The 12,261-nt window shown below is 40.5% G+C and overlaps 1 protein-coding gene across 2 annotated transcripts; it reads right to left on the bottom strand.

Moving 5' to 3' along the window:
- Window positions 1-2,517: 2,517 nt before the first annotated feature.
- LOC115166144 (transcription cofactor vestigial-like protein 4) lies at window positions 2,518-7,501 on the bottom strand. Of its 2 annotated transcripts, none has more exons than XM_029719880.1 (6): window positions 7,252-7,501; window positions 6,844-6,996; window positions 6,009-6,192; window positions 5,437-5,662; window positions 5,235-5,346; window positions 2,518-5,069 (listed from the first exon to the last, which is right to left on the bottom strand). In XM_029719880.1, the coding sequence occupies exons 2-6, from the start codon at window positions 6,923-6,925 to the stop codon at window positions 4,864-4,866; spliced, it is 810 nt and encodes a 269-aa protein (XP_029575740.1). In that variant the 5' UTR covers window positions 6,926-6,996; window positions 7,252-7,501; the 3' UTR covers window positions 2,518-4,863. The 2 variants fall into 2 exon arrangements, with proteins under 2 accessions (XP_029575740.1, XP_029575741.1); XM_029719881.1 differs by having other exon boundaries at window positions 6,009-6,174.
- Between the last annotated feature and the right edge of the window lie 4,760 nt (window positions 7,502-12,261).

The raw sequence follows: 12,261 nt of genomic DNA, 5'->3' as shown, positions 1-12,261 counted from the left end.
GCTGCATTACACACTGCAATGGATTTTCTATCAGAATTTTCTAACTCCTGCATCATCTTGTCACAGGATTATTTGGTCTGGTTGCTGTGGCATTTCCCGTTACCATGACAACGGAAGTTGCATCAGTTTCAGATACTTTTGTCGTGTTTGTGACAAGTAAAGTGACAGTCGCAGCAACGGTTTATAGACATTTCACCGAAGTATAAATTAAATGTCATTTTGACCAGAGACAGTTGTCACATTCTAATCGTCTACAGACACGTTGTTAGACCATGTATAAACTGGCCTTAAGGCTTACAGGATGAAGAACAGTTTCTAAAACTGCATATCTAAGGCTCTGGTCTGTCCAATAAGTGCGGGTAAATGGTAGACATGTTCTCTGCTTACCACTTTGTTATTATTTTGGGTATAGGGGAGGGTCACTTTTTTTCAAGCATTCAGGGAGGTTTTAGGTAAAATATATTTTTCTGAAGGGAGGGCCATCAATTATCATTTCTGAGAGGTCTGATTTTCTCAATGTAACCCTTATTATAAATAATGTTAAATTCCTAAAGGGATACTTCACCCAAATTGCAAAATGACACATTGGTTTCCTTACCCTGCAAGCAGTCTATGGACAAGGAATGAAAACAATCCTTCCTTTGGTTTTATTTCCCTGGCACTGTTTCCATGTTCTTTCCAATGCTAACATTTGAGCATTTGTGGCACAAATCGATTGAAGTCATGTTACCAATATTAGCATTTATTACGCATCATGTCAAAATCATCCAAAAGTATCTCAAATGGATTGTGAAGTTCTACAAAGTCACTTATAGATGATTTGAACATGATGTGCGAAAAATGATAATAGCGGTACCATGACTTGAATGGGATTTGTCCCACAAATGCTAAAATGTTAGCAATTGGAAACAGTGCCAAGGAAACTAAACCAAAGCATGGATTGCCATCATACCTTGTCCGTAGACTTCATACAGGGTAAGGAAACCAATATGTACTTTTGTAATTTGAATGAACTATCCCTTTAAGCTACAGATTAAATAAATTATGAACTTCACAGGGTGATGAAAGTGCAGTGATGAGCATGAGCTCATTTCCAATAAATATTAAGCGTCTTATGGTGACATGGTAGATGCTTGGCTGCCGTTTGATAAATCAAAATAGTCTCGCTTTTATGTCAATAATAATCCTCATGCAAGCAAGCCTACCCTCGCTGTATCTGCCAGCTGCTGGCTAGAGTGCACATGCCAAGACCAGAGTGTGAACATTCACTATATATATATATATATATATACACACACACACACACACACACACACACACAATTATTTTTGACAAAACCCAAAAAAAATTTTGGTACATGAGCATTTAAGCGCAAGTTATTTTTATGTGCACTACGTTATTACGCAAAGCCTTTTATCGGCAACAAGTCAATGTGATGGTGGGAAAATGTGCATATTGTTTTTATGCCGACGTAAGAATATCCACATGAAATATTTGCCAATTGGATGGAAACCTAGCTTGCGGCTGGTTTCATGACAATGGGCTGGGTTCTGTGCAAGATGGGAAAATTGGCCAAAGTCTGAATGTTGAATTACATTGTTGGACAAATATTGATGAAACAAAACAAAAAACATTAAAATACTGGACTGAGAGAGCATTTTAAAGTTTATTTAGGAGAAATCAAGTACAAAAAAAGCAACATTTGCTTTTGAAAAGAATAAGACAAAAATGAAGTAAATAAAAGATTAACAAAAAGTAAAAGTAAGGCAATGTAGTTCCCATGTGAAGCCACAGAGTTAGGTTAGTTCCTGCGACTTGTCGTTTAGAGGCACAAGCAGTCAAATACCAATGAAATAACATTGGAACATTAAACCCCAACATATCACTGAGAGACAACTCGTGATAAGTTCCACTGCAGTATAGAAACAGACTCAAAACATGCAGCAGTAATGTCACCCTGACATTATCTTTATACTGAACAAAAATATAAATGCAACAATTTCATTGATATGAGGAAATCAGAATTTGGCCCTAATCTATGGATTTTACATGACTGGGAATACAGATATGAATCTAGCTTGTGGCAAGTTCCATGGCAATTCCATAACCCCACCGCCACCATGGGGCACTCTGTTCACAACATTGACATCAGCAAACCACCCACATGACGCCATAGATGTGGTTTGCGGATGTGAGGCCGGTTGGACATACTACCAAATTCTCTAAATTAACATTAAATTCTCTGGCAACAGCTCTGGTGGACATTCCTGCAGTCAACAAGCCAATTGCACACTCCCCCAAAACTTGAGACATCTGTGGCATTGTGTTGTGGGACAAAACGGCACATTTTAGAGCAGCCTTTTGTCCCCAGCACAAGGTGCACCTGTGTAATAATCATGCTATTTAAACAGATTATTGATATTGCACACCTGTCAGGTGGATGGATTATCTTGCCAAAGGACAAATGCTCACTAACAGGGATGTAAAAAATGTGTGCAAAAAAAAAGAGAAATTTTCTGTGTATGGAAGTCCGGGATCTTTTATTTCAGCTCATGAAACCAACACTTACCATGTTGCATTTATAGTTGTATTCAGTGTACATTTAGATGGAGCAATTAGGATTAAGTGCCTTGCTCAAGGGCACATACAGATTTTTGACCTTGTCGGCTCGGGGAGTCGAACCAGCGACCTTTCGGTTACTGGCCCAATGCGCTTAACTGCTAGGCTACTTTATGCCAAGAGAGCCTTATTCATAGAATGACAAGTGTGTTCCTGCACTTATCACACCTCAGACAACTCTGAAGAAGAAAAAAAAAAAAAAAAAATCTACTTTTTAGATAGATAAAAATGCATCGTTATTGTATAATGAATATCCAATTGCTGAATATCCAGTATAAAGTTGTTTTAAATGTATAGGATCTTTACGCGCGGCGCAATGAGTCTTTACAAATAAAAGAAAAACGGAACATAATAGCTTGTAGTAATTCTTAAACAGTGTGTAGAATATTGGATGAAAGTACATAATTCTCAAAGAGTTGAGAGGTGACTAAAACAAAGTCAACGTACTATAACATAGTGTTAACCCATAGGTTTACTAAATGAAAATAATTTCAGAAAAGTCATACAATTGTATTTATCTGTATAACCTGCACCTTCAGTACATTATATGTTCTAGAGTGGTACTACCCTGAATTCTGTTCAATGTTTTTTAACTCCCTTACAGTTTAGGCTACACGATGGAAACACCCCAAATGGAAGAGAAGCTATCCTCAACCCACAAATCTTACCAGCTCTTACTTTAAAGATAAAATGGAGTTGGGTAGTAATGGTGGAATGTTCATGCCATTGTCTCAAGACAAGCATGAGCAAGGGTTTTGTTCAAGGCCAGCCATGATACATGTGTGAAGTCACCAGCATTTTCATTTTTAGAGATAATAAACCGTTACACTTTCAAAAATAAGACTTGAATTGAAATCCTCATTACTAGTCAATTTAACAAAAGTTAGTCAATTTGATAGCATTCAAAGTTCAAATGAAAGTTGAACTGAAACTATACAGATTAGAGTAAATAAAATCATGACTAAATGGCATTGTGAAGATAGGACTGTTCTATCTAGGAGTTGACTACAAATGTTCAATGTTTACTGTATTCAGTCATAGCATCCAGTAACACAGAATAACAATGCAATCGAGCCTATTATACAGCCTTGCCAGAGGCTGCGTTTTGTAGATGGATGCTTGTGTATATATATTCTAATGAAAACCAGATACAAAAAAATATATTTAGTACGACTGTACCAGCAGTGAATATTTCTAAAACGGTTACTGACAAAAATAAATTCTGATGGTAAATAGTACAGAATAACAAGGCTTATAATAGATACCAGCTATTTGAAACATGCATCTCGGTAAGCAGAATACTATCCTTATTACTATCTATGAAATTAACCACAGTGAGTATTAGAACAAAAAGGATCAAAACAAAAAAATGTAAAGTCCACAAATAAGAAAGTGAGTCCAGTTCAGAATAGTGGGAGAAACATTCGGACCCGAGCCTTAATTGCAATAGCACAGTTAGTATTGTAAAAAAAAAAAAAAAAAAGTATTAATAAACCCCCCAAAAAAATGGTATGCTCCAAATGAAACAGGTATGCCATTACCCCTACCTCAATTTAACACATAATAGCGCAAATCAAAGCTGGCCTTCCTTTCCAAGTAAAAACACACTCAAACACAGGGTTACAGGGTGAGTTAAAGGAGATGGCAGGATGATGGAGACAGAAGAGGGGCTAACCAGACTATGGCTTTTTGTTTGAAGTGGCAGGTGAGTTCTTTGACTAATAAAGAAGGCATGAGGGAGTTAAGACAGAACAGTACGCCTTCTCAAAGGCTTACATTATTTGATCGTTTTGTGAATCTCTGTCAGGGTTAAGTGTTAAAAAAAATAAAAAAAAATCAATAGAAGAACTCAAAGTTGACATCAGGGCTGACTAACACTGGTCCTAGAGGGGTCCTCAAATTGATATTTCTGCCTTCAAAAGGAAGAATTTACACACTTGGACTCAATCCAAAACTGCCCTAACTGAACAAATGTATCAAATCCTCCCAGATCTGAGTCAGTCATTTAATAGGAGCAGGAAGAAGCCACCCCTAAGGTCTGTAAAAAGCCAGTCTTGGTGTATAATACAGTATTCAAACTGATCGTCTTGTTTAGCATGGCTGTCACTGTTGTTCTGAGCTCAGGGATGTCAAGCTCGACAATGAATGGTATAGGGAGGTCAATCTGTGCCCTTATCTGATGCCACAGACAAAAGAAGTGATTGTGTGTCACCACTCAACAGTGAGGGAGGCTCAGCCCATCTTTCAGGAGTTGGCCTCTGGACTGTGGGGGCCTCCCCCTGGCCCCTTGGCCTTGATCTGGAGCCAGGTCTTCCCCAAGGCCTTGGCAAAGTGGTCATCCACTGAGCCTGTGATGGACACAGAGTTGGAGATGGGCTCGGGCTCCTTGTAGTTCTTCCCCAGGCTGCGGCGGAAGTGCTCCTCGATCACAGGGTCGACGGCAGTGTTAGCTGGTATTACAGAAGAGAGGAGTATTACAGCTCCTGAATTGAGTGAAGCTATTTATGAGTATTGAGAAAAGTCTAAATTCCAAGGGTGGTATGGTAACAATGGTGCAGATATCCAATTTATGCACAGAGATTTACCAGTAAGGTAATGTGGTGCTAAAGATTTACCATTGGCCTTCCTCTGATCGATGGGTGGGCTGGGGCTGTGAGACTTGTGGCAGTGAGACCGGTAGCAATTGCGATTGCTTGCAGGAGCACAGGTGATCACAGAGGGACGATTCTATAAGAGATAAATACACACAAACTAAGAGGCTGTAGGTAAGACGCAACTGATGAATGCATGACAGTATTTCTTAATTGTCAGAATAACCTGTGGTCTGTCCACAGGGCCGGGCATGGCAGGCCTCTCTGCGCCACCCAGTCCAGAGTCCAGGCTGTTTTTAGTCAGAGCCAGGGGCTGGTCCAAGCCATAGGAGGGGATGGAGGCGTATAAGTGGTTGTCATGGTGACCATTGGAGGAGGAAGTGATGTGCTCCACAGGGCTGTGTCCAAGGCTCCAAGGATCACTGCAGTTGTCTCCACCGGCAGGCCGTCCCCTTGTTAAAGAAAGGACAAGTGGCAGATTACCCCGGACAGCCTTAGACAGCCCACCAACTGCGCCGACTATTCATAGGCCACTTTAAAATTCAATCTCGCTTTGATGTCAGTAGATTGGGCCATGCAGACTGTAGCTTAATTAGGGTTCAGTGCTAGATTGTTCAAAAAGCAGCAGTGTTTACTTATGACACATTTAACCACATGCACACTCCTGTGTGCAATCCTTCTCTGATATCGATACATCTAAGTCCATTCACGCCGATAAATGTTTGGATACAAGTAACATTTAAATATTGTCATCAAACAAAAAAAAAACATCTAAAAAGTATATAAGTTTGCACTTACAGTTGAGCAGCAAACAGTCTGCTCATTTTGGTCATGTGGTCATTGTCACAGTCAATGCGGTCATCCACTTGCTCCTCGCCATACTTCCTTTTGCTGGGGCAGATGGGGGGAGGACCGGTCCTCATGTTGGTCATTGCAGAGGGCAGCGAGGGCATCCTGGACTCACCTGTAAGAGAAGATTCAGCTGTAGAGAACAGTCCCCGTTTATACATTTCATGCAAACCAGGGTGATCCTGTCTCAATCATTTAGAAAGTTTTTAAACAAAATCAGTAACAATAGGAGGAGGTGGTTTGAGCCATCCTCCCCCCAAGTGATCTAGTTACCTGCTGTGACTATTACCTGAAAAGTGGGGACTAATGTTAGAGGTGGGGCGGCAGGTGCTTAGTGGTTAGAGCATTGGGCCAGTAACCGAAAGGTTGCTGGATCGAATCCGAGCTGACAAGGTAAAAAAAAAAATCTGGCTTTCTGCCCCTGAACATGGAAGTTTACCCACGGTAGGCCGTCAATGTAAATAAGAATTTGTTCTTAACTGACTTGTCTAGTTAAATAAAGGTTACAGAGGTTTAGCGTTACTTCTTGTATGTCAATTCTTGCAGCCACAATGACTCAAATAAAACATTTCAATGAGTGGTTAAAAAAGTGTTAAGGTGTAATTGATCAATACATTAAATTGTGTTAGCTAACGTTACCCACGGTTGGTGTCGTCAATGAAAAAAAAAATATGGCAACCATAGCTATGTGAACTACGAGGGCTAGCTAGTTAGCGAACAACTAGTACTAGCTTGTTACGCCAATAACACACGTATTGAAAATTTGTAAATTATTCTCCCTTACCTTCGTAGTGTAGTCTCCCGATATTGTTGTTCATTTTGTCCAGGAACTGATAGTTCAACAGGTCCATTCTCGTGTAAAGCATTTACGCGTACAGGCTACTTGCTAACATCAAAGTTAGCAAAATAGCAGCTGATTAACTAGTTAGGGTCCGTCCTAGAATATAAGAAATATAACATTAGCTAGCTAACGTTAAATAACATTATAGGTAACTAGCTAGTTAGCTAATAGTTTAGCAACCTCTGACAACTAACGTTAGCAAATCAGTGTGTCCCTGTCAAATGGCCCACTTTGCCTGTAAACATTGGACACGTTAGCTGGCTAGGCTAACTACATCGCTAGCAACGCTGGATTACTAGCCAACTAAACTGTAAACTGGTTAGCTACCTAGCTAAGAAGATATAAACTTACACTTCGTTCGAGTAAGATGTCCAGATCAGATGACCGATAGTCAAAACGAACTGTGGATCAACTTGACGAAAATCAGATCATCGTCGCTATTCAAAATGTTTCACAAACACAGTTCAGACAAGGGACGTTGCGCCACATTCCAGTTTAGCTAAACAGTGTAGCTGCTTTGCTAACCTGCCTAGCTAGCTAGCTAGCCAACTAAACCCGATGATTCATAGCAGCTCTCCTTCTTCTTTTGTATTATGGGGCACCGCAAACAAATGTTAAGGTGAATGCCGCCACCTACGGTGTTGGCTGTGCATCAGCTTACTCGTATCATCCTACTTTTCTGTAGTATGAATGCCAAAAAAACAACTTTACTAAAGCATATTCCTATCACTCTCTATTGGCCTCCGCCTACTCACCTGGATCCATCTTCCCCTACTAATCTCTTCACTGCCTCAGCATAGGACACCTGGCAACCTCAACCTGCCTTTCTCTCAGCACCATGGGTACCCCTACAGTTTACACACATCATATCTTCTCTCCCTTCGAAAAAAGAGAACCATTTGGTAGATTGGTGCAAATAAAAAAGCACCAATCAAAGGGAAATTGAAAATTGAATATCCCTTTGAGCATGGTGAAGTTATTAATTACACTTTAATGGTGTATCAATACACCCAGCCACTACAAAGATAAAGTTGTCCTTCCTTATTATCAGAGAGGAAGAGGAACCAATCAGGGATTTCACCATGAGGCCAATGGTGACTTTAAATCAGTTACAAAGTTGAATGGCTATTTGGGAGAAAACTGAGGATGGATCAACAACATTGTAGTTACACAATACGAACCTAATTGACAGAGTGAAAAGAAGGAAGCTTGTACAGAATACAAATATAACAAAATGTGCATCCTGTTTGCAACAAGGCACTAAAGTAATAATGCAAAACATTTTGCAAAGCAATACACTTTTTGTCCTGAATACAAAGTGTTAGGTTTGGTGCAAATTCAATACAACACATTACTGAGTACCACTCTCCATATTTTCAAGCATAGTGGTGGCTGCATCAAGTTATGGGTATACTTGTAATCGTTAAGGACTGTGGAGTTATTCCAGGATAAAAAAGAAACGCAATGTAGCTAAGCACAGGCAAAATCCTATAGGATAATCTGGTTCAGTCTGCTTTCACCAGACACTGGGAGATGATTTCCCCTTTCAGCAGGACAATAACCTAAAACACAAGGTCAAATCGACACTGGAGTTGCTTAACAAGAAGGCAGTGAATGTTCCTGAGTGGACGAGTTACAGTTTTTACGTAAATCTGCTTGAAAATTTATGCCAAGACCTGAGAATGGTTGTCTAGCAATGATGAACAACAAATTTGACAGAGCTTGAAGAATTTTGAAAATACTAAGGGGCAAATGTTGCACAATCCAGGTGTGGAAAGCTCTTAGATAACCAGAAAGAATCACAGCTGTAATCGCTGACAAAGGTGATTCTAACATGTATTCACTCAGGGGGTTGAATACTTATTTAATAGAGATATATTAGTGTTTCTTTTTTTTCTTTTTTTTTTACAAATGTTAGAATTTTTCTGCCATTTTGATATTACAGTGTATTGTGTGTACATTGTAGATTATTATTTTATTTTTTTTACAATTAACTCATTTTAATCCCACTTTGTAACACACCAAATTGTGGACTCCTTGACTTTTTCCCCCAAAATGTACATAACAGTCTTATTCTAAAATGGATTAAATAAAACAAAGTGAAACTAGGTTTTTAGAAATGTTTGCAAATGATAAAAAAAACTGAAATACCTTATTTACATAACTATTCAGACCCTTTGCTATGAGACTCAAAATTAAGCTCAGGTGCATCCTGTTTCCATTGATCATCCTTGAGATGTTTCTACAACTTGATTGGTGTCCACCTGTGGTAAATTCAATTGATTGGACATGATTTGGAAAGGCACACACCTGTCTATATGAGGTCCCACAATTAACAGTGAATTTCAGAGCAAAAACCAAGCCGTGATGTTGAAGGAATTATCCGTAGAGCTCCGAGACAGGATTGTGTCAAGGCACAGATCTGGAGAAGGGTACCAAAACATTTCTGCAGCATTGAAGGTCCCCAAGAACACAGAAGCCTCCATCATTATTAAATGGAAGAAGTTTGGAACCACCAAGACTTTTCCTTAAGCTGCAGGTCAGCCAAACTGAGCAATTTGGGGAGAAAGTGCTTGGTCAGGGAGGTGAACAAGAACCCGATGGTCACTCTGACAGAGCTCCAGAGTTCTTCTGTGGAGATGAGAGAACATTCCAGAAGGACAACCATCTCTGCAGAACTCCACCAATCAGGCCTTTATGGTAGAGGGGCCAGATGGAAGCCACTCCTCAGTAAAAGGCACATTACAGCCCGCTTGGAGTTTGCCAAAAGGCACCTAAAGGAGTCTGACCATGAGAAACAAGATTCTCTGGTCTGATGAAATCAAGATTGAACCCTGAAAGGCAAGTGTCACATCTGGATAAAACCTAGCACCATCCCTACGGTGAAGCATGATAGTGGCAGCATCATGCTGTGGGGATGTTTTTCAGCGGCAGGGACTGGGAGACTAGTCAGGATTCAGGTAAAGATGAATGGAGCAATGTACAGAGAGATCCTTGATGAAAACCTGGTCCAGAGCACTCAGGACCTCAGACTGGGGTGAAGGTTCACCTTCCAACAGGACAACTACCCTAAGCACACAGCCAAGACAACACAGGAGTGGCCTTGGGACAAGTCTCTGAATGTCCTTAAGTCAAGCCAGAGCCGGAACCCGATCAAACGTCTCCGGAGAGACCTGAAAATAGCTGGGCAGTGACGCTCCCCATTCAACCTGGCAGAGCTTGAGAGGATCTGCAGAGAATAATGGGGAAAACTCCCTAAATGCTGGTGTGCCAATCTTGGAGCGTCATACCCAAGAAGGCTTGAGGCTGTAATCGCTGCAAAAGGTGCTTCAACAAAGTACTGAATAAAGGGTCTGAATACTTAGGTAAATGTTATATTTCCGTTTTTTCTTTTTAAGAAATTTATAAAACTTTCTAAAAACGAGTTCATGCTTTGTAATTATGGGGTATTGTGTGTAGACCGATGAGGCGGGAAAACAATTGAATCCATTTTAGAGTAAGGCTGTAAAGTAACAAAATAAGGAAAAGGTCAAGGGGTCTGAATACTTTCCGAATGCACTGTATATACTGACTGCACAAGTAGCAGGACTTCTGGTTTCTCATTTTCCTTAATAAAATATTCACTTTTCACTTCAGTCAGACCACATAATAGAGCAACAATATGTGTTGACACAGATATACTAATCACGATATTTCACATTGTTTGTCTGCATAATTTAAATTGAACAATAATTTGCATGAAACAAAGTCCACTTGATCAATAGTTATTGCGATAGTATCTTATTGTGCCATTGGTGCCAATGACATCTATTGTGCCACCCACTGGTCTGGTGCAGCCATCTAAGGTTGCAGTGACTTTATATTCAAACAGTATCAGGTATGAAGGTAAAACCCAGATGCAGACAACGTCGAATTACCAATGGTTTAATAATCCAACAGGGGCAGTCAATAGACTGCAGTGGTCAGTAAACCAGAGGTGGGGCAACGGTACTGGATGGCAGGGAGGCTCAGGGTCAGGGTAGACAGAGGTCAATAATCCAGAGGTGGGGCAAAGGTACAGGTCGGCAGGCAGGCTCAGGGGCAGGCAGGGTGGTCAGGCAGGCGGGCTCAGAGTCAGGACAGGCAAGGGTCAAAACCAGGAGGGCAAGATAAAGAGAGACTGGGAAAAGCAGGCGCCGAGAACAAAAACGCTTGTTGACTTGACAAACAAGACGAACTGGCAACAGACAAACAGAGAACACGGGTATAAATACACAGGGGATAATGGGGAAGATTGGCGACACCTAGAGGGGGCGGAGACAATCACAAAGACAGGTGAAACAGATTAGGGTGTGACACATAGCTTCTAAGGACATACAGTACCAGTCAAAAGATTGGACACACCTACTCATTCAAGGGTTTTACTTTCTTTTTTTTACTATTTCCTACATTGTACAATAATAGTGAAGACATCAAAACTATGAAAAAACACATTTGGAATCATGTATTAACTAAAAAGGTGTTAAACAAATCAAAATGTATTTTATATTTGAGAATCTTTAAAGTAGCCACCCTTTGCCTTGATGACAGCTTTGCACACTCTTGGCATTCTCTCAACCAGCTTCATGAGGTAGTCACCTGGAATGCACTTCAATTAACAGGTGTGCCTTGTTAAAAGTTAATTTGTGGAATTTCTTTCCTTCTTAATGCGTTTGAGCCAATCAGTTGTGTTGTGACAAGATAGGGGTGGTATACAGAAGAAAGCCCTATTTGGTAAAAGACCAAGTCCATATTATGGCAAGAACAGCTCAAATAAGCAAAGAGAAACGACAGTCCATCATTACTTTAAGAGATGAAGGTCAATCAAACAGGAACATTTCAATAGCTTTGAACGTTTCTTCAAATGTAGACCCAAAAACCATCAAGCGCTATGATGAAGCTGACTCTCATGAGGACCACCACAGGAAAGGAAGACCCAGAGTTACCTCTGCTGCAGAGGATAAGTTCATTAGAGTTACCAGCCTCAGAAATTGCAGCTTAAAAAAATGCTTCACAGAGTTCAAGTATTTGTGATTCCAACCTCCGTGTCTTTGTGAGATGCAGAGTAGGTGAACGGATGATCTCCACATGTGTGGTTCCCACCGTGAAGCATGGAGGAGGAGGTGTGATGGTGTGGGAGTGCTTTTCTGGTGACACTGACAGTGATTTATTTAGAGTTTAAGGCACACTTAACCAGCATGGCTACCACAGCGTTCTGCAACGATACGCCATGCCATCTGGTTTGCGCTTAGTGGAACTATCATTTGCTTTCATCAGGACAATGACCCAAAACACACCTCTAGGCTGTGTAAGGGCTATTTGACCAAGGAGAGTGATGGAGTG

The sequence above is a fragment of the Salmo trutta genome, chromosome 28, assembly GCF_901001165.1.
Source record: "Salmo trutta chromosome 28, fSalTru1.1, whole genome shotgun sequence".
In the NCBI taxonomy this organism is placed as follows: domain Eukaryota; kingdom Metazoa; phylum Chordata; class Actinopteri; order Salmoniformes; family Salmonidae; genus Salmo; species Salmo trutta.
This window is presented reverse-complemented; position numbering and strand designations above follow the sequence as displayed.